At 39.2% G+C, this 21626-nt stretch overlaps 1 protein-coding gene across 1 annotated transcript in view; it reads left to right on the plus strand.

Annotated features, from left to right (window-relative positions):
* Positions 1-20552, plus strand: part of morn3 (MORN repeat containing 3) — a 65655-nt gene extending 45103 nt beyond the window's left edge. Inside the window, exon 5 of the mRNA XM_072587459.1 lies at positions 18415-20552. Within this exon, the coding sequence (XP_072443560.1) occupies positions 18415-18489 (75 nt within the window). The 3' untranslated portion in view covers positions 18490-20552. The remainder of the gene's footprint in view (positions 1-18414) is intronic.
* The last annotated feature ends 1074 nt before the right edge of the window (positions 20553-21626 follow it).

The raw sequence follows: 21626 nt of genomic DNA on the forward strand, positions 1-21626 counted from the left end.
GACAGCGGCAACATTATACACCACTTTTCAAAGTATTTGTAACAAATACATGTAACAATAAATAAAGCAATAAAATCAATGATTGTTCTGAGTTCCTCCCTTTCCATAACCTTTGCATTACATGTTATGACTGGGATGGTACTGAAACAAGATATTGATTTAGCAACTCTGCCATTTCTGTGTTCCCCAATATTAACTGCCCAGTCTCATCCTCCATGGGATCAGCATTCACTTTAGCTACTTTGTTCCCTTTTATATGCTTATCAAAGCTTTCGCTATTTTACAGACTGATTAGCTTAACCTCGGTCATGGATAAGATCCTGGAATCCATTGTGAAGGATGAGATTTCTCGATACTTTGAAATGTATGGTAAAGTAGGGCAAAGTCAGCATGGTTTCATCAAAGGGGAGGTCATGCCTGACAAATCTGCTAGAATGCTGAAAGTAGCATCGAGCAGGTTAAACCAAGGAGAGCCAATGCATGTTATCTATCTGGACTTCAAGAAGGCCTTTGACTAGGTGCCGCACAGGAGGCTATTGAGTAAGATAAGGGCCCATGGTGTTAGAGGCAAGATGCTAGCTTGGAGAGAAACTTGGCTGTCTGGCAGAAAGTGGGGATAAAAGGGCCCTTTTCAAGATGTCAGTAGATGATAAGTGGTGTTCCATAAAGCTGTGTTGAGACCACAACTTCTGTTGTTAGGAAATGTCTGTTGTTAGGGTCACATTTAATTGGTCCTACAAAATTATTGGAATTGATCAATGCATCATGCTGGTCCATTCAATTATAGGCATCTTGATAACCGTAAACCCTTGGTATCAGTCCTTGGGTGGGATAATACTATTTTAAATCCTGTGAAAAGCAGAGCCTTTAAACCAAATATTGTTTTGATATGACTGTGTATAAGCCAGTTCATAATATATTATACTACAGATGATCTCTCATTGCTCATAGATGTAGCTGCTTCCTTGTTTTCTTTTTTAACTCCTAAGTGTTTTCATAATTGTGATGTCTTTCTGCTTGTTTCTTTCTCGTTCTTTCTGAAACTCTTTTCTCCTTTTATATGTATCTCTGTGTGGGTTTCACAAATACAATTAAGTGAGATGCACCTTTTAAAAATTGTATGTCCTTTTAAACAGCTAAATATGTTTCATGCAGTTGCCTCTGGAAGGTGTTTATGTCAAATTATGTTAACTGTTTTCCAGCCACAGATCTGCTATAATATTGTGTCCTGGACAGTTGTCATATTTTTAAAAAGATGTGCAAGAAAGCTTTTTACTGTCAACTTTATTGGTGCTCAAAATTTAAATTAATCCATCTTTCTTCATTTTAAAGTTCTAATGCTGTCTTTTTGTTTGAGAGATTTGTGGCTTCCCTGCTTCTGAACTACAAGCTCCAGGTTCAAATCTCTTTCTGGGACTTGATGGGTGGGACAAGTGAAGCTCAAAATGTAACCAGTTAGGTTGTGTAACAGCCTGTAACTGTCTGCATATATTGGAAGGATTAAGAATTAGGGAGATTCCTGGAGAGCCACATGATGGGAAGAGAATTGGAACTCCAACTAACTTCAGACTACAACATGTAAAAGCTAAGACTCTTTACTGGTTTCTAAAAGGGTATCGTTGGATCAGTTGACAGAAAGATCAGTCTGGATCAGATTGGTGTCACTAATGCAGGGTTAAATTCCCATTCCAGCTTTGGGGTTTCAGGATGTGTGACTTTGCCTAACCTGTTGAGGGAAGTCATGGTGCTGACAGTTGGATCTGTCTTTGTTTAGACAATTGAAGATGATACACTATGAACATCATTATGTAACATTTATCAATCATGCTGAATCTCACAAGTATTGTAGTCTGGATCTAAAACAGTGATGAGACAGGAAAGAGAGAGTGCTTGGTGGTATGGTGTAAAAATATCAATCTCTCACTCAACATCAGTAAAACATTGGAGCTGGTCTTTGACTTCAGGAAGCAAGATAGAGGACATGCCCTGGCTACATCAATGGGTGCTAAGGTGGAGATGCACACGAGTGCCAAGTTTTCGGAGTCCTGGTCCTGTCCTGGTCCAGTCACGTTCACATTACAATCAAGGAAGCACTTACTTGGGAGGCTGGGAAAGTCAACACCTCCACAAAGACTCTTACCAATTTTTATAGATGCATCATAGAAAGCATTGGTACCACGGCCTGGTATGGCAACTGCTTTGCCCAGGACCGTAAGAAACAACTGGAAGTTGTGAACACAGTCTGGTCCGTCACACAAGCCAATCTTCCATCCTTTAACTCCATCTACTCATTGCCTTGCAAAGGCAGCCAACATATTCAAAGATGGCAAAAGTGAGGACTGCAGATACTGGAGATTAGAGTCAAGATTAGAGTGGTGCTGGAAATGCAGAGCAGGTCAGGCAGCATCTGAGGAGCAGGAAAATCAATGTTTCAGGCAGAAGCCCTTCAGCAGGAATGAGACTGGAAGCCTCGGGGGGGAAAGATAAATGGGAGGGGATGAGATTGGGGAGAAGGTATCTGGGAGTACAGTAGGTGGATGGAGGAAGGGGTAAAGGTGATAGGTCGGAGAGGAGGGTGGAGTGGATAGGCGGGAAGGAAGATTGAGAGGTGGGACAGGTCATGCGGATGGTGCTGAGCTGGAAGTTTGGAAGTGGGATAAGTTGGGGGGAGGGGAAATGAGGAAACTGGTGAAGTCCATATTGATGCCCTGGGTTGAAGGGTTCTGAGGCGGAAAATGAGGCATTCTTCCTCCAGGCATTGGGTAATGAAGGAGTGGTGGAGGAGGCCTAGGACCTGCACACCCTTGGGAGAGTGGGAGGGGGAGTTGAAATGTTCGGACACGGGGTAGTGGGGTTGATTGGTGCGGGTGTCACGGAAAATATTCCCTGAAGCACTCTGTGAGAAGGTGTCCAGTCTCCCCACAATGTAAAGGAGACTGCATTGGGAGCAATGGATGCAATAAATGACACGTGTGAAAGTGCAGGTGAAACTTTGATGAATGTGGAAGGCTCCTTTGGGGCCTTGGATGGAGGTGAGGAGGGGGGTGGGTGGGTGGTGAGGGTGGGTTGGGGGTGGGGAGGGGGGGTGGTGGGTGTGGGTGCAGGTTTTGCAATTCCTGCGGTGGCAGGGGAGGGTCGGTTGTTGGGGGCGTGGACCTGACCAGGCAGTCACAGAGGGAATGGTCGTTGTGGAAGGCAGATAGGGGTGGGGAGGGAAATATATCCCTGGCGGTGGGGTCCGTTTATAGGTGGCGGAAATGTTGGCGGATGATGCGGTTTATGTGGAGGTTGGTGGGATGGAAGGTAAGCACCGGGGGTTTCTGTCCTTGTTGGGGTTGGAAGGGTGGAGTTTGAGGGCAGAGGTGCGGGATGTGGATAAGATGTGTTGGAGGGCATCTTCAACCATGTGGGAGGGGAAATTACGGTCTTGAAAGAAGGAGGCCATCTGGTGTGTTCTGTGGTGGAACTGGTCCTCCTGGGAGCAGATACGGCAGAGGTGGAGAAATTGGGAATACAGGATAGCATTTTTGCAGGAGGTAGGGTGGGAGGAGATGTAATCCAGGTAGCTGTGGGAGTCGGTGGGTTTGTAAAAAAATGTCAGTGTTGAGTCAGTCGTCGTTGATGGACATGGAGAGGACTCTCCCATCCTGGTTACAATCTCCACCAACCTCTTCTGCCAGGCAGAAGATACAAAAACTTAAACACACGTACCAATAAATTCAAGAACAGCTTCTTTCCCGCTGTTATTAGACTTCCGAATGGACGTCTCAAATTTTAAATTTAACACTGGTCTTGCTCTTTCTGTGCCTTCTCTGCCACCATAACATTGTATTCTTCGCTCTGTTCCATTACCCTTACGTAGTTTGTATGAAATGTTCTGCCTGGACTGCATGCAAAACAAACCTTTCCTCTATCTAGGTAGATGTGACAATAATGAATCAAACCAAAGTTTCATCACTTTGTGTGACAAGATTGCCAACTGTCAGCTCCTCACCTCAAAAACAGATTGATCATGTCTGGCACCAGCTTCAATTGATTGCTTTCAAAGCAGTCATTTTAAAATATCTTTTACAGTGTTATTACTTCTTCCCTTATGGGCTAACAGCAGTGAGAACCTAAATTACATTATTTATTTGTATGAACACAAATGGTTTTTGTGACATCCTTCCATCTACATAAGAGATAAAAGGAAACCTAAGAACAGGGAGTAGGAGTAGGCAATTCAGCCCAACAAGCTTATTGTGCCATTTGATACGACGATGGCTGACCTCATCTTGGCCTTAACTCCACTTTCCCGCCTGCTGTTCATAGTCCTCGACCCATAACTAATTAAACATCTTCTTCTTAATTTGGATGATGGACATTTGGCAAAACAAATCATTGGGGGATTGGGTACTAGCAAACTAGGGTAGCTTCATATGACATGCTTTTGTTGATGGCTGAAAGAGCAACCCATTTGAAACAGATTCTGACACAAGGTTGTCTGGTGTTATTGGGGATTATTTTTGGTGTTACTAAGCCAATGATCAACATACACACCAACCCACAGGTGATGTTGCCATTTCTCTTATCAGCTAGTGTTTTCCAGGCATGGAAATTAATATTCATGTCATGTGTTGTCTTCTGAGCAGAGGCTAAGCAAGTTGGCACTCTACTCATTGGAATTTAGAAGAATGAGAGGTGATCTCATTAAAACATATAGGATTCTTAAGAGGCCTATGAGGGAGTAAATGCTGAAAGGATGTTTTCCCACATGAGAGAGTCCAAGACAAGAGGGCATAGTCAAAGAATTAAGGGACGATAATTTTAGACTGAGGTGAAGAAGAATTTCTGCTTGGAAGCTTATGAGTCTTTGGAACCCCTTGTGACAGACAGCTGTGGGGGCAGGGTCCTTGTGTATATTTAAGGCTGAGATAGATTCTTGATCAGTAGGGGAAATCGGGGGTTATTGGGAAAAGGGGCGTGAGGAGTTTTGATCAGCCTAGATCCTATTGATGGTGGAGCAGGCTCAGGAGGTCTTATGGCCTACTCCTGTTCCTATTTCTTATGATCTTATGGCTTGCAAGCACCGTTGAAGTGGAGTTTTGAGCAACCTGCTGGTTTCCAGGCACCAGCTGCCTCACCCTAGAGTAAATCCTTGGACACATATCCATCTTTAATCCTGCAAAACATGCTTGAAGCTAGCAAAGTTGCATCTGCTTCATGAGTGATCAAATGGATTGTGCTGATTTTTATATAGAACCATTAAATGCAGATATATTGTAATTGCAAGGAATTTCTATTCCAAAATCTCAAATCATTTTCATATTATTGGTTTAAAGATGTTTACCATGACCAAACAATCATGTCCAAATGATAAAGCTTTGCTGTACATAATCAGGTATTCTATTTTTGTTGCTGATGTCATAAGTGATTACTTACTTTATGAATTAATCTGTTTCTGAATATTAACACTCAAAAATGATTTCATAATTTAAATATTTAATCTCTGGTTCCTGAAACTAACCAAGTCTTCTTGAATGCATTTGGTTTACATCCCTCTGCATTATTTCCGTTATGACATATTTAGATTACAGAAACAATTTAGCTATTTTATACAAAAATGGGAAATAGGCAATAGTCTTAAAATATATACAGGGTATTTAAGTTCTTGTATATTCTGAGTCCTTAAAGTTGTACAAGTGATAAATGAACTTGTAATTTGGATGCATATTTCATAAATGAAATTTTTAAAATGTACAAGTTTTTATAAGTAAGTGAAATGTTCAGGATAAACTGCACAACTTGTTTTTAGAATTTCCTGAAAAACTGATTAAATGATACATTACAGAAGATATGGTAGTATGTTGAAGCCTGGAAATGTGAACTATACAGTGTTAACATGTGATTATATATCCTTTCACATGTGGTTATAGTTTGTTTCTATCAAGTCACTTGTATATCACCTGGATTTCCAGAAGGCATTTAATGAGGTACCAGATCAAAGCCTATTGCAGAAAAGAAATGTTCATAGTTGAGCAGGTAACATTACCGTGGATAGAAGATTGTTTTATAGTTCACGTCAATGACTTAGATGAGGGGAAGAAAGTCTTGGTAGCTAAATTTGTAGACCACATAAAATCAAGTATGTTGTGAAGATGATGTAAGGAACTTGGAGGATTTAGATACGTTCAGTGAGTGGGCAAACATTTCGTGGTTGGAAATCTAGTGTGAGAAAATGTGAAGTTGTTTTTTAAAGGGAAGAATTAAAAAAAAGTCTATTACTCAAATAGAAAACGACTGGGAAAATCTGAGGTGCAGATGTTCTCATATTTAAGTCACAAAAAGTTAATATGCAGGTACAGCAGGTGACTAAGAAGTCTAATGAAATGCTAGCCTTTATGACAGGAGGAAATGAACAGAAAAGTAAGGATGTTATGGTGAGACTAGATCCTCAAATTTAGGCTTCTTATTTAAAGAAGGATGCAAATGTGCTGGAGTCAGTTTTTTTTTTAGATAGATTCCCTTACACTGTGGAAACAAGACATTTTGGCCCAACAAGTCCACACCGACCCTCTGAAAAGTAACTCACCCAGACCCATTGCACCTAACACTATGGGAAATTTAGCACAGAGGACCCAGGGGAAACCCACGCAGACACTGGGAGAATGTGCAAACCCCACACAGACGGTCACCCGGGCTGGAATTGAACCCGGATCCCTGGTGCTGTGAGGCTGCAGTTCTAAGCACTGAGCCACTGCGCTGTTGTTAGAATGTTTACTAGATTAATACATTGAAAGAGTGGATTGTCTTCTGAGGTTAGGTTAGGTTATGGCTTGTTTTCACTGGAGCTCAGAAGGGTGAGAGGTGAACAGAAAGTGCGCAAGATCAGGATCTTGCCTTGATGAGGAGGATATGGAAAGGATGTTTCTTTTGTGTGGGAGTCCAAAACTAGGAAATAAAATTATTTTAAAATTCAAGATTGCCTATTAAAGCAGAGGTGTGGAGAAATTTAGTGGGTTTTGAAATCCCCTCCCCCAATGTGGTGGAATTGAGGTAATTGAATAATTTAAAGGCAGAGGTTGTTAAATGCTAGTTAGGCCCGAGGATTAAATGTTTTTAGGGTTGGTTGAGAATGTGGAATTTTGAATAAAAGCAGATCAGTCATGATCTTATTAAATGGCAGAGTAGACTTGAGGATTCAAGTGGCCTTAATCTGCTCTTATATCATGTGTTTGCATGTGCATATCTAGTTATTAAAGTTGCAGATATATTTTTCCTATATATAAACGCCGATTAGGCTTTCTCCTTAGGCAGCAACAAGGTCTGGTTAAACTGCCCTGGATGACACCAGCCTATTTTTTCAAGTATATAATGAAGCTCATTCTAATGGAGTCAGATCACACCTTCAATTCCTGCACACAGTTCAAAGCTACTTATGTTCTGAATTGGGAACGGCAACCTTGACAGTTTTCTTTTCCTCAATCCAAGTCCAGATATAACACTGCCATCTGGATGAAATCAAATACATTAACACAGCCCAGGGATTAAACCTGAAAACATTTTGAGCTTTGTGGTTCAGAAGAGGTATTTTCTAATTACACATGTCTGGAACAGGTGGGACTTAGCTTGTGGTCCAGAGTTAGGGAAACTATCATTACACTACAAGAGTCCTCCTTTATGGTTCAGTAAAACCATTCTAATTTAGCATCTTCAGCTGTTTAATTAATTACCTACTTCAGACATTGGGCTGTTTCCTGATTGTTCAGCGTCCAGAACCACTTTTCAATTCCTCAGCTAATAAATTAGTCTCTTCTCACATGCAACATTTGTGCCACACGAGTACCAGGAAATTACCATCTCCAAAAGACAGAACCTTTCCACAGTGTCTTTTTGTTCAAACACATCACCATTTCAAGGTCTCCCAACATCAATGTCCAGGATCACCACTGACCAGAAACACAACAGCACCAATCACATAAGTTCTGTGACGAATAAAACAGGTTAGAGACTGGATAATCTGCAGTGGATGCTGTTCCTGACTTGTTAAAACTTTGTATTAGCTACAAGGTACGAGTTAGAGTGTGATTAAATATTCTATACTTACCTGGATGGACATATTTCCAATAACACTGAAGAAGCTTGACACTGTTCAGACTGAAGCAGCTCACTCGATCGAAGTTAATTTACTAATCTATTTACTCTGTCCACTATACTGCCTACAGGATGCACTGCAAAACCACAACACTATTTTGACAGCAGCACTAAGAATTAAGTATGTAAGTGTGTACACCAACTGATTAGAATTTGTTGCAGTTTAAATATTTAATTGTTCAGTCAGTGCCTTTACTGTGATTTCATCACAGATCATTGTGCTTTTGAATTCTATAAACAGTTACAGAACTGATTAAGATTTGGAGATGCCGGTGATGGACTGGGGTGTACAAAGTTAAAAATCACACAACACCAGGTTATAGTCCAACAGGTTTAATTGGAAGCACACTAGCTTTGGAGTGACGCTTCTTCATCAGGTGATAGTCAGGTGACTATCACCTGATGAAGGAGCGTCGCTCCGAAAGCTAGTGTGCTTCCAATTAAACCTTTTGGACTATAACCGAGAACTGATTAAAATATCCAAATGTTAGCTGATCCTATACATTGAGAAAATATATTTATGTATATTGTATATTATCACGGAATTAACAGATGAAACAAAATCAGAAATTACTAGAGAAACTCAGCAGGTCTGACAGCATTTGAGGAGAAAAAGCAGAGTTAACGTTTCAGGTTCACTGACCCTTGTTCAGAACTGAGTTTGTCTGGGTTTTTGTTTCAAATTTCCAGCACCCGCAGTTCTTTGTTTTAACTAAAAGGTGATGTGGGTAATTTGTTCTCCTGCCTTTGACAATCAATGCCTCACTCAATCTCAGTAAAACTTAGAGTCAGAGATATACAGCACAGAAACAGATCCTTCAGTCCAACTTGTCCACGCTGACCAGATACCCTAAACTAATCTAGTCCCATTTACCAGCACTTGGCCCATATTCCTCTAAACCCTTCCTATTCTTGTTCCCATCCAGATGCCTTTTAAATGTTGTAATTGTATCAGCCTCTACCATTTCCTCTGGAATTTGTCAGCGTTGCACAGACCAATTCACTATAAAAATTTATTTGCTCCTCAGTGTGCTCTCCATCCTCAAATCTTGTATCCAGTGATCTAAAGTTGGCTTGCAAACAGGAGGCAAATGATAATGGAGGGTTGTTTCCGTGATTGAAAGCTTGTGATCAGTGATGTACCACTGTCATCAGTGCTGGGACCCTTGCTATTTGTTATGTATATTAACAACATGGATGAGAATGTGTGGTATAATTAATAAGTTTTTAGATGACATGAAAATTACGGTATTGTTGATAGGAGGATAGGCTCGGGTTCATTTGATCAGCTGGTAAATTGGAAAGAGCTATGGCATATGGAATTTAATTTGATAAGTGTGAGGTGATGCATTTTGGGAACTCTTAACAGGGCAAGGATTTACATAAAGAATTTACAAGTCCATAGATCCTTGAAGGTGTCAGTGGATAGACCAGTGAAGAAGGCATACAGGGATACTTGCCTTCATTAGTTGGCGCGGAGAATGTAGGAGCAGGAAAGCCTTGTTGCAACTTTATGGAGCATCAGTTAGACTGCAGATGGAATACTGTGTAGTTCTGGTTACCACACTATTAGAAGAATGTGATTGCACTGGAGGAGAATGCAGACAAGATTCACCAGTATGTTGCCAGGGAATAGAAAGTCTCATTATCAGCGGAGAATGGATACACTGGGATTGTTTTCCTTGAAACAGAGGAGGATAAAGGAGAGGGGAAAGGGCTCTGATTGAGGTATACAAAATTATGAGAGGCATAGACAGGATAGGTCGTAAGAATGTTTTCCTCCAGGCTGATGTGTCTTAGAAACACACTTCTTGAGGCAGGTACTCTTGCAACGTGTAAGAAGTATCTGGATGAGCAATTAAAATGTCAGGTCATAATAGGCTATGGACCAAGTGCAGGGTGGAATTGGTATCTGTTGGTTGGCACAGACATGGTGACATGAAGAGCTTGTTTCTACGCTGTGTGATTCTATAACTCATTGATTGGCGAACAAGCTAAAGGAGCTACATGGACTATTCTTGCGCTAATGTTCTTGTGCATTATGGCACAGTTGTTAATAAGGGGTTATATTTGCACTATATGAATGAATCATACTCTGGCATTATATTGCCAAGGCACTTGTGGTCATGGGGTTGATGGTATAATGATAAAACTAATGATCTAGTAATCTGGGGGATGGGGTGGACTCAAATCCCATCATGGCATCATTGGAATTTAAATTCAATTAGTTGATTAAGGCACAAAAGAGCAGGACTTATACACTTAATGATAGGGTCCTGGGAAGTGCTACTGAACAGAGAGGACTTGGAGTTCAAGTTCATTGTTCCTTGAAGAAGGAGTCACAGGTAGACAGGGCAGTGAAGAAGGCACTTGGTATGCTTGCCTTTATTGGTTAGTGCATTGGAATTGGGATGTCATGTTGTGGCTGTACAGGATATTGGTTAGGCCATTTTTGGAATACTACGTTCAGTTCTGGACTCCCTGCTATAGGAAAGGTGTTGTTAAACTTTAAAGGGTGCAAAAAAGAATTGCAAGGACTTTGCTGGGGCTGAAGGGTTTGTGTTAAAGGAAGAGGCTGCATGAGCTATTTTCTTTTGAGCATCAGAGTTTGAGGGATGATCTTCTCGAAGTTTACAAAATCACGAGGAGTATGGATAAGGTGAATAACTAAGGTTTTTTTTCCCCTGGATAGGGAAGTCCAAAACTAGAGAACATAGAACAGTACAGCACAGTATAGGCCCTTCGGCCCTCGATGTTGTACCAACCTTTTACCCTATCTACTCTAAAATCAGACTAACCTACATACCCTTCATTGTTCCAACTTCCATGTGCCTATCCAAGAGTCACTTAAATGTCCCTAATGTATCTAACTCTACCACCACTGCTGGCAGTGCATTCCATGCACTCACCACTCTCTGTGTAAAGAACCTACCTCTGAACCTACCCCTAAACCTTCCTCCAATCACCTAGTTTAAAGTGAGAGGGGAAAGATGTAAAAGGGTCTAAAGGGACAATTTTTTTCACACAGAAGGGTGGTACATGTATGTATGGAATGAGCTACCAGAGCAGGTGGTGGAGATTGGTATAATTATAATATTTGAAAGGCATCTGGATGGGTACATGAACAGAAAAGGTTTGGAGGGATATGGGGCAAAAAATGACTAGATCAATTTAGGATATCTGGTCAGCATGGACGGGTTGGACTGAAGGGTTTGTTTCTGTGCTGTACAAGTCTATGACTCTTGAGTCTGGAACAAAATGCTAGTGTAATGATGACCATAAACTACTAACTTGCCATAAAAATCAATCTGCTTTGCTAGTATCATTCAACAGGAATGATTTGCCATCTTTACTTGTCTGGTCTACATGATGCCAGATCCACAGCAATGTGGTTGACTTTTCATTACTCTCTGAAATGTTGTAGCAAGCCACTCAATTCTATCAAACCTACTACAGAAAAAAAATCACTGCAGATGTACCTATAGCAGTTCATATTGGCAGAGCATAACCACCTTCTGAAGAGCAAAATGAATGCACAATAAATGCTGGTCCAGCCTGCACTGCTCATTGCCCAAGAAGAAATGTAAACATAATTGAAGGGCCTGTACTGCACTGTAATGTTCTATGTTCTGTATCACATTGTGAAAAATTAAGCAATACTTTAATGTATTGGTTAATTTTTAAAATATTAATAATCTCTTAGGTGAAATCATGTTGAATGATATTTTGGCAGTGTTATGAAAGAACTAGAGAACTAGTTTTTACACAGTCTTCAAAGATTACTGTAAGCACTTGAAACAATGTCTCTGGAGAGCATATGTACTAAAAATGATATCAAATCCTCTGAAGCAAAGCAAAACATTTATCATTTTAGGAAACTACTAACATCCAAAGTTAATGGCAGTAAAAAAATATCCTGTTTCAACATACATTCACAGCATTGGTAGTAATACCTTCTCCTTGCATTTTTTTTGCATATGCGCATGTCAGTAGATTGAGAATGCTGTTTACTTTGGACTTATTTTCGATGAGGGCTCTTTAACTGGTGAAAGAGTCTAACTAGGGCATATAATACCTGAAATTCAGAGGTGCTTGGAATCATTAGAAAATTAAATATTTCCATCTGCTAATGTTATGTCAAACACATAAATATATTTGTGGTGAATAATAATTCTTCTGAATGATGCCATTAAATGTAATCATTGTCTTCTTTTGACTGAATATGGTATGAAATGAAAGTTTGAAGACAATAAGGCAACATCATAATGAATAATGATTTGTTGAATTAAGAATGCATTACTCTGATATAAAGCCAATAATGATGAATACCAAATGTTTGGTTCAGTTAACATTTTGAAATCCTTTGATGTTTTCTGAACAAGCTACCTAAATTAGTCTCAAAACTAAGAATATTAGGACTTCTCGACTATTATTATACTTCTGTAATAAATTGTCCATTTCTAAAATTGCTATCGTAAGATTTTTAGAGACTTAAGTTACCTTTTCACGTTTTCATAGGAACTGTGAAGCAAAATCTAGATCAATTTGGCATCTTTTCCTTGTAAAAGTTGAAAAAAAATATTTTTAAAATGGACAACTGCTAAATATTTTTATCCACTGGTAGGACAAACTAATGCCAGTGGCTATATTTATGAACTTTCAAATTTACCTCTCTATTTGAAATATGTGGATTTGTTTAAAACTTGTTATCAAGATATGTCAAAATACTTCTTATATTAAATTATTTTGAGTTGTAGTTACTGTTGTTATGTAAGAAAACATGTCAGGCGTTAATGCCAGATTATATCATAAACAACCAACAGAAATGTAACAGACCATAATTTGTAGAAGTGAAGCACTGAATAACATCTGCCACTAAATAAAGGCAAAGTACTGTGGATATTAGATATCTGAAACAAAAACAAAATTGCTGTTAAAAGTGCCAGTCTGCCGTCATTTGTGGAGAGAGAGAAAAAAAAGTTAAAACTTACAAGTTTTTGTTCCAGTTCCAAAACTTTCACTTGGTTTCTTGCCCGACAGATACATTAGACCTGAGTTTTTCCAACATTATCCAAGCTTGACGTCTACTGCTGGTTAGCTATGTCCTTGTACTTTGAGGATTTTAACTTTTTTGCAAGACATATTCAGGAATTGTGAGCTAGTAATGTCACAATGAAAGAGAATGCACATCGGGAACCTGAGTAGACAGGGAAAACAACTGCATATGTCTTTCTGTGTAATTAACACTTAACCATGTTATCAAAAAAGTACTCAGACTGAAATGGACAGGAATCTGTGATAGACTTTGTTTATATTGACCTTGCAAATATGATAATCTCATACCAGTGTTTCAGTGGAGAACCAGAAAACAAGATTTGTTTTTCTAAATGTGAAGAGAACCACTGAGACAGTAACCTCTGAATTTTGAGTTTAACTGTGCATCTGCCCCTCATCTGAAGTTTCTGCATTTGTTTGCCTCACAACTACTTTGACAACAAATTGAGGTTTATTTAGTTAATTTAGATTGTAGAGTTTTATTTCTGTATCTGAACCACATTTAAATAATTACACTGTCTCTACCTCTTTGAGGACTCATGGCACAGTGACGAAGGGCCTATGCCCGAAACATCGATTTTCCTGTTCCTCGGAATCTGCCTGACCGGCTGTGCTTTTCCAGCACCATACTCTTTGACACAATGGTAGTGATCCAGCCTTTGAACCAGGAGACCCAGGTTCAAGTCCCACCTGCTCCAGAAGTGTGTAAGAACATTTCTGAGCAGATTTGTATATTCAATATCACTGTTCGTGTCTCTGTGAGGGCTCTTGTGGTGCGATGGTAGTGTGCCTATATCTGAGTCAGGAGGCCCAGGTTCAAGCCCTAGATGTGTAATAATATCTCTGAACAGTTCTAAGGAAGGGTCACTGGCCGGAAATGTTAACTCTGATTTCTCTTCACAGATGCTTCCAGACCTGCTAAGCTTTTCCAGCAATGTGTTTTTGATTTACAGCATCCGCAGTTATTCCGTTATACTTAATGTCTCTGAAAAGGCTGATATAGAAAATGCCTACAAATGTTGAACTCAAAGATTAACTGTTAGAAAATTCAACAGTAGTGTAATTAACAGAATCCCAATTTACAAGCATTCCAGTAATAGAACCACTATACAACCACACTCAATGTTGTGAAACCACTGCAATTAACTGACTGACTATCCCTGCTAAATTATTAAATAGTTGTACAGTTATACAGCACTTACACTCAAGTTACAAATTTATATTTAAGATTTAGTTCTGTGCAGTTGAATAATTTGATACATTAGTATGAATCCTCGAGGAATATAGGGCTGTCACTAAAGTTTAAACAGTACTTAGTAGTTTCCTACCCAATAAGGACAGGTCACTGACACCAACATCATTGTTCCCAGATAATTAAAAAACAACAAATGAAAGTTTTCATTGAAGCAGTGATCAAGAAATGGAACAGACTTCTGCATCAATTAGTTCAATTCCAGGGTTTCAAAAAGTATATAGATCTAATATAAGAAAAGTTTTCTTAATTTTAGACTTATTGTAGAGAGAAAAGAAACGGGATATTAGAAGAGCAGACTATATGGGCCACTTGTTTTCTCTTCCTTAAATACATTACTGTCCTACTATGTGGGAGGTATAGCTTAGTGTAATTGTCACTAGACTCGTAATCCAGATCTCCAGCCTAATGTTCTAGGATATGTGTTTGAATCCCATCATGATAGATGGTGAAATTTGAATTAAATAAAAGTCTGGAATAAAAACCTAACTTAATAGCTACTGTTAAAACAAATCTCACAACATAAGGTTATAGTCCTTATTTGGAGGCACTAACTTTTGAAGCTCTGCTTTTTAATGAGGTGATTGTGAAACAGGATCATAGGACACCATTCATAGCAAAGATTACAGTCTCATGTAGCTGAAATCATACATTGAACATTTAAGTCTTTCATCTTTTAGAATGGGTTCGTTAGTTTCAGTTCTTTAATATGTAAATCCCAGAACTTCTTTTAAATCACATTCTCAAGATGGCTTAAGGTTTTATAACAAAAGGTGCCATCTCAGCTCAGACAATGCATTAAAGGCGTGAGATTAAAATCTTGAATCAGACTGGTTCTATTTGTAAAATGGAATTTATAAGATAGGTTATGTATTTTTTGAGCAAAATAGAATGCATATGCAAATATAAATTCACCCCATAAACTGGAGTCCATGCATGCATGAGGGAGAGAGTATGTGTGTGAGAGAGCATTTGAGAGAATTGTCACAATGTCGGTCTTTTTACAAGGTTACTATGCCCTTGAGCTTTTTCCCCCAGAGAGGGTTTGAAAGGTTAATTATGGCCCTTTTTGTTTACTCCTAGTAGATAATGCCTCTGGCCTTTCATGTCTTTTAAAACAAAAAGGTGTAATCAAAGGGGAGTGGCTAGCTAGGTGCGTAGCTAGCCTTTGTTAAGATTAGAGTTTTTGATTCAGTTCAGCAGCAGCGTGTGTGTGTGTTTGTGAAGAAAGGCTGCTGGGCCAAGTCCAGCTGGGTACTCTCCAACTTCAAGCCTGTAAGCCTTGATGAAAGGCTTCTGCCTGAAACTTCGATTCTCCTGCTTCTCGGATGCTGCCTGACCTGCTGTGCTTCTCCAGCACCACACTCTCGACTCTGATCTCCAACATCTGCAGTCCTCATTTTCTACCTTCAAGCTTGTAAGCTCTGGTTTGTTTCATTTTTACTCTGTGCTAAGGGATCTGTTCATTGGGACTGTTGAGAGTATTTTAGGAACAGCATCACTAAGTCGGGATAGTCTGTCAGGTTTTTGGATAGGATAAGTTATCCAGTGTTATATTTTCTGTTCAGTGTTTCATTCTGTAATTTTGTAATAAATTGTTTGTTTAAAACTTAGCAGTTGGACTAGCTAATTCACTCTGGGAATATCCACTATACACTTACCTAAAATAGCAAAGTTACAGTCTGAGCTACCTGCTTAAAAATGTTTTGATGAGTTGGGCCTGGTCCATATATATTATAATATGTATGTGAGTGTGAGTGTGAGAGAGACCACTTCAGGAATGAAATCTGCCATACTTACCTGGGTTAGGTTATGACCCTTACCTGCGGTTCACCTATAGATTGGTGCTCCATGGTTACTGTGAAAATTTGAGGATGTGGGACCTAGAGGGTCCAAAGTCAGTCTTACACACAAATGCGGGATTACTCTCCTCAACCTGGTCAACTGCAGTAATGGCGGAGGGGAGATGTGATTGCAGGCACCTCGAGTGCCCTGAAATTAAACTCCCAGTGTGGCCATCTATTGTTGTTCCTCCCTTTTGGTGCCTGCTAACTACACCTTGTTACCATCAGAAGAAGGCATACCAGGAATGAGGTTTAGATGCCTCATTTACTTCGAGACATTAATGTCGAGGACTTACAGCTAAAGTGTTGGAGTGTGGGTGCAGACACATAGCTAGCAGCCGCTTAAGTCTTAGGGCAGCTCCAACACTTTCCGTGCAGACAGGCAAGCACTCATATGCCAGATCCAACAGATTTGACAGATAAGGGCTAAATCCTCTCTTTCATTCCAGTTTGGCAAGGGCTTTTAGCATCTCTACTTGATGTTTCCATGGGGGTTGATCATTTCAATTAATGCCAAATACAAAGGAATGTCTTCTGCATGGGACTCACAAGGTGCCTGGGTCTCCAACAGTTGTTTGATTGCCAGAGATATAAATGGTTCCCTTCCTGTTTCCCATCCGCTTACATTAGTTCTTGGACTTTAGGATTTTATAAAGAACAACATCACATGGACACAGGCGTGGCTCAACTCAAACTTGTTTATTAAAATAATCCTCCTAATTAACAAAATACTCCTGATGTTCTGGTACAAAACCTTAAACCTGGTCTGAATGTGACAACACCTAAATGGTTTCCTCAGATCTAAAGCACTCCATTTTTTAATGTTGGCTCCCACCTAAAAGAATGCAATGTTAAACTTATTTGAGGGAGAAAAAACCTTTAATGAGAAACCACAGACAAAACCTCATATTTCTGCCCTAAACCTAATGTAATTCAGACCTAAATCTGTTTCCATCATGAATCTGGACATGGCATCCATTTTATTGTGAGCCCCTCCAGATCATCCAGCCATATTGACAATAAAGTTGAAATCACCAGTCAGAATGACTGGCCTGGATGTAATCTGCAGCAGTGGGAACTGCTGAAAGACCATCAGGCATGCACTCTTATCACTGGGGCGTACATACAAACCAGTCTTGGGGAGCATTTCTGTACATTATTTCTGCTACAAGGACACACCTACCCACCACCTCCTTAACTTTGGAGATGAAGTTATTTCCTTGCAGCAGAATATTCAGGCCAGAGGAACAACAATCATTACCCCCCAACCAAACTGATGGCCTGTGGGCCATAGGACCATTTCCTGAGCTGCTGAGGTACAGTATCTTGCACTCCTGCAGAAACAAGTCTGCTTTGATGTTGGTCAGGTAAGCTAGCGTGGAGAGATTATGTATTAGTATATTTATTAGAAAGCTCTAACAAACAGTCGGCACTGGCACAATGGGCTAAAGGTCTTCAAAATCTCAGTGGTGAAGTTTAATGTCTGGACTGATTTGAAACCATAATGATCTGTGGTAGGTAATTTGTTTAACAAGCCACCATCGTTTTCGTAGGTCATAACAAGATTGAACATGACTGTTTAGTTAAACAAGGTTTCCCAAGTAACGTGATTAATTGTGCAATTATGTTCCAGAATTTTTTCCATGCATAGTTATGGAAATCCGGGATTATAATTCCATGTTAATGATTGTCAGAAACTTGAAGCTAGTAATGTTTCCATCTATGTGCAAAAACATTAGTTTATAACATACTTTTGACATAGAGATTGGTAGTTTTATCTGGGCTCCACCAGACAATAGTTATATTACCTATTTCTGGTCCTAATTCTGGTGTAAATGATTCTTTGTTTTCCTTTATTATTTAATTGTATTTGAATATTGTTCAGTTCAACAGGTCTGTTAAAAAGCTACAGCTTTTTCATCAATCTTTCAACTTTTCATTAGCTACAATAATAATTTAAAATTTGAATCAGATTATCATTTAAAATACATTCTACGTGAGTTTCAACTCTGATCATCTTTTTATCCAAGCAAGGATGAATGTATAATTTTAATAACTACTGCTTATTGTTACAAATGTGGTAACTGCTGCAACAGAGATTTAGGCATTTTGTTTTTGTTTCTCTCCCAGATTAAGCTACGCAATCCAACTTATGTTTTGGAGAGAGCCAGATCAAGATTTCTGGATAAAAATGAAGATACGTAACCGTTGATTCCTCTCTTCCACAAGTCCAAGATAGCAAAATTCAAACGACGTAAATGACTGTCCTTTTCAGAATGGCATATATAATCAATCTCACATACACGAACTCTAAATTTGCCTTTGGTACAATACTCAACTACACTTACTTGTACACTATGCATATGCAAGTTTGCCAAGACTTTCTGCAACAAATCCAAAGAAAACCTTTCTATAAAACATACATTCTGTAGCAAAGAATAATCTGCTGTGTTTAAATTGAATAATCTGATGGATATACATTCATCTATTACTAGGTAAATAGAGATGCTTTCAATATTCTCCACTGGATGAACATCTGATACTGTTGCCCACATCCTCAAATGGCAACTTGATCCTAATCTGCTTTTTCTTTTTCTACTTGTCTTATTCCCATCTTTAAGACTTTTCACATTTCCATTCTTCCTTGAACTACTTAAACTTTGTGCGTCATGCTTCTTATTGCCTTATGCCAACAGCGCTGCTAATTTAAGCAACTTATACAGTACAATACAGCATAGGAGGAGGCCATTAGCACACCAAGCTTGCACAGTTTCCTAGTCCTTATTTAGACCGCTGTTTATTGCCCATATGTGGTTTGTATCCCTCTGTTTACCTCCCATTCGTATGTTTGCAACACTTATCTTGTGTCTTGATAAATGTTCCTGCTTGCACCACCTCCACTGGCAGTGTTTCCATCCTGTGTGTGAGTAAACTTTCCCCATCTCACCTTGAATCTGTGCTCTCTTGCAGTTGACCTTTTCACCTTGGGAATAAGCTTCTGACGATCCACCCTACCTATATCTTAAATTTGTAAACCTCTATCAGGTTGCCCTCTTGGCCTCCACCTTTCCAGTGCAAAGAATTTATCCAACCTCTCCTTGTGAATAAAATCAGACCAGAAAATATCCTGGTAAACCTTCTCTACACTTTCTCCGAAGTATCCACGTCCTTCGGGTAGTATAGCAACCAAAAACACGTGCAATATTCCAAATGTGGCCTAAAAAGCTGTAACATAACTTGCCAACTTTTATATTTGATGCCCTGACTGATGAAGGCAAGCATTCAGTCTGCTGCCTTGACCATCTTATCCATTTAAGTTGCCACTTTCAGATATTGTGGACATTTCCACATAGGAGCATTGACATACAGAGGGATCCAAGGGTTCTGCCATTTATTGTATATTTCGCACTTGAATTTGATTTTCCAAAAAATGCATCATCTTATATTTGTCTGGATTAAACTCCCTTTGCTAGTTCTCTGCCCAAATCTATAAGCTACCTGCATTCTGATGTATTCTTTGACACTCCTCCTCGCTATCTGCAACCCTGCCAAGTTTGGTGTCATCCACAAACTTACTCAGACTACCTATGTTTTCCTCCAGATCATTTATATATATATTGCACACAAAGGTCCCATAGGTCTGAAAAGTAATCTTTTTTACCAGCTTGTTTTTGTTGACTTTCTAGTTAAAGTTTGTTAATCCATAATAATATGTTTCAGTTTTGAAGAAATTGTTCATTCCCAACATCTGACTCACCTAAAGATTTGGTGGCTCCAGTCTTTTTGCTTTAAGATTTCCAGCTTTTGTTCAAGCCAGTGTATTGTTTTTCCATTTTTTTAAAAGCAGGTAACTGTTTTTCAGCATTGTAGTTGATCAGAAACTAAAACTTGCAACAGGAGAAGCTGTGGTTTGTTTTAATTGCTAAATTTTATAGAAATGAAACATAGGAGGGGAAAATAATAACCTCCTGCTTTGCTTGCTATCCAGTGATTCTATCTGAAAGTTAATCAACAGAAAACAAAAATGTTTTTTATCCATTAAGTTACCATAGTAAAGTAGCATAATGATGCTAACGGATCTAAACTCATTTGTAAACAATGGACGCTTGAGAGAGTAAACCATTCTCAAATGGGTTACTTGGTGGGATGAATGTTTTAATTTTAAAAAAACTACCAGTTTATTGAATAACTCACCACACTATAATAAATCTAACATCAACTTCTGAAAATCCAGAATGACTGCATTAACTGAAAGGAAAATGAAAGCTGGGAAGATCTGAGATCGTCTAAGAGTCATTGGTAAGTTTCATTTTCTATGGTCTCAACACTTCCAGGCTCTCAAAATCACAATAATGGAAAATTTGAACTAGCCAATTTAATGACTACAGCAGCAAAAATTCTGTATTAAGTGGTTAATTGTGTAAGGTGCTTGCTGAAAGCTCAACGTTCCTGAAGTTTAGTTTCCTATTAACTTTGGAAAGGCAAATCAGGGCAGGGTTTAATAGACTTATTGGTAAAGTCCTGGGAGACCTTGAAGTTCAGGTTCATAGTTCTGAGAAAGTGGAGTTGCAGGTAGACAGGATAGCGAAGATGGCACTTGGTATGCTTGCCTTTATTGGTCGGTGCATTAAGTATAAGAGTTGGGAGGTTATGTTGCAGCTATACAGGCCATTGGTTTGGCCACTTTTGGAATATGGTGTTCAATTCTGGTCTCCCTGCTATGGGAAAGATGTTGTTAAACTGGAAATGGTGCAGAAAAGAATTACAGTGATGTTACTGGGGCGAGAGGGTTTGAGCTAAAGAGAGATGCTGAATGGACTGGGGCTTCTTTCCCTCAAATGTAGGAGTTTGAGGGTGACCTTATAGAAGTTCATAAAATCATGAGGAGCATGGATAGAATAACTAAGATCTTTTTCTACAGGACAGAGGAGTCCAGAACTAGAGGGGAAGATATAAAAAACACCAATGGGGCAACGTTTTCACGGAGTTTGTGTGTGTGGAATGAGCTGCCAGAGGAAGTGGTGGAGGCTGGTACAATTATAACATTTAAAAAGCATCTGGATGGGTATTTGAATAGGAAGGGTTTGGACAGATATGGGCCAAGAGCTGGCAAATGGGACTAGATTTATTTGGGATATCTGGTCAGCATGGACCGAAGGGTCTGCTTCCATTGCTGTTTAGAAGTTTAAAAGCAACCACTTTACACTTTAACCATTAATTAAAACACAGTTGTCAAACCTTATATTAGATATAATATTCCAATTTGTTATAGTTGTGGGTTTTGCATTTATATTAAATCTTCAAATTCAGATCATGAAGATAGATTTCACACCCTTTAAAAG

The sequence above is a fragment of the Chiloscyllium punctatum genome, chromosome 17, assembly GCF_047496795.1.
Source record: "Chiloscyllium punctatum isolate Juve2018m chromosome 17, sChiPun1.3, whole genome shotgun sequence".
Classification (NCBI taxonomy): Eukaryota; Metazoa; Chordata; class Chondrichthyes; order Orectolobiformes; family Hemiscylliidae; genus Chiloscyllium; species Chiloscyllium punctatum.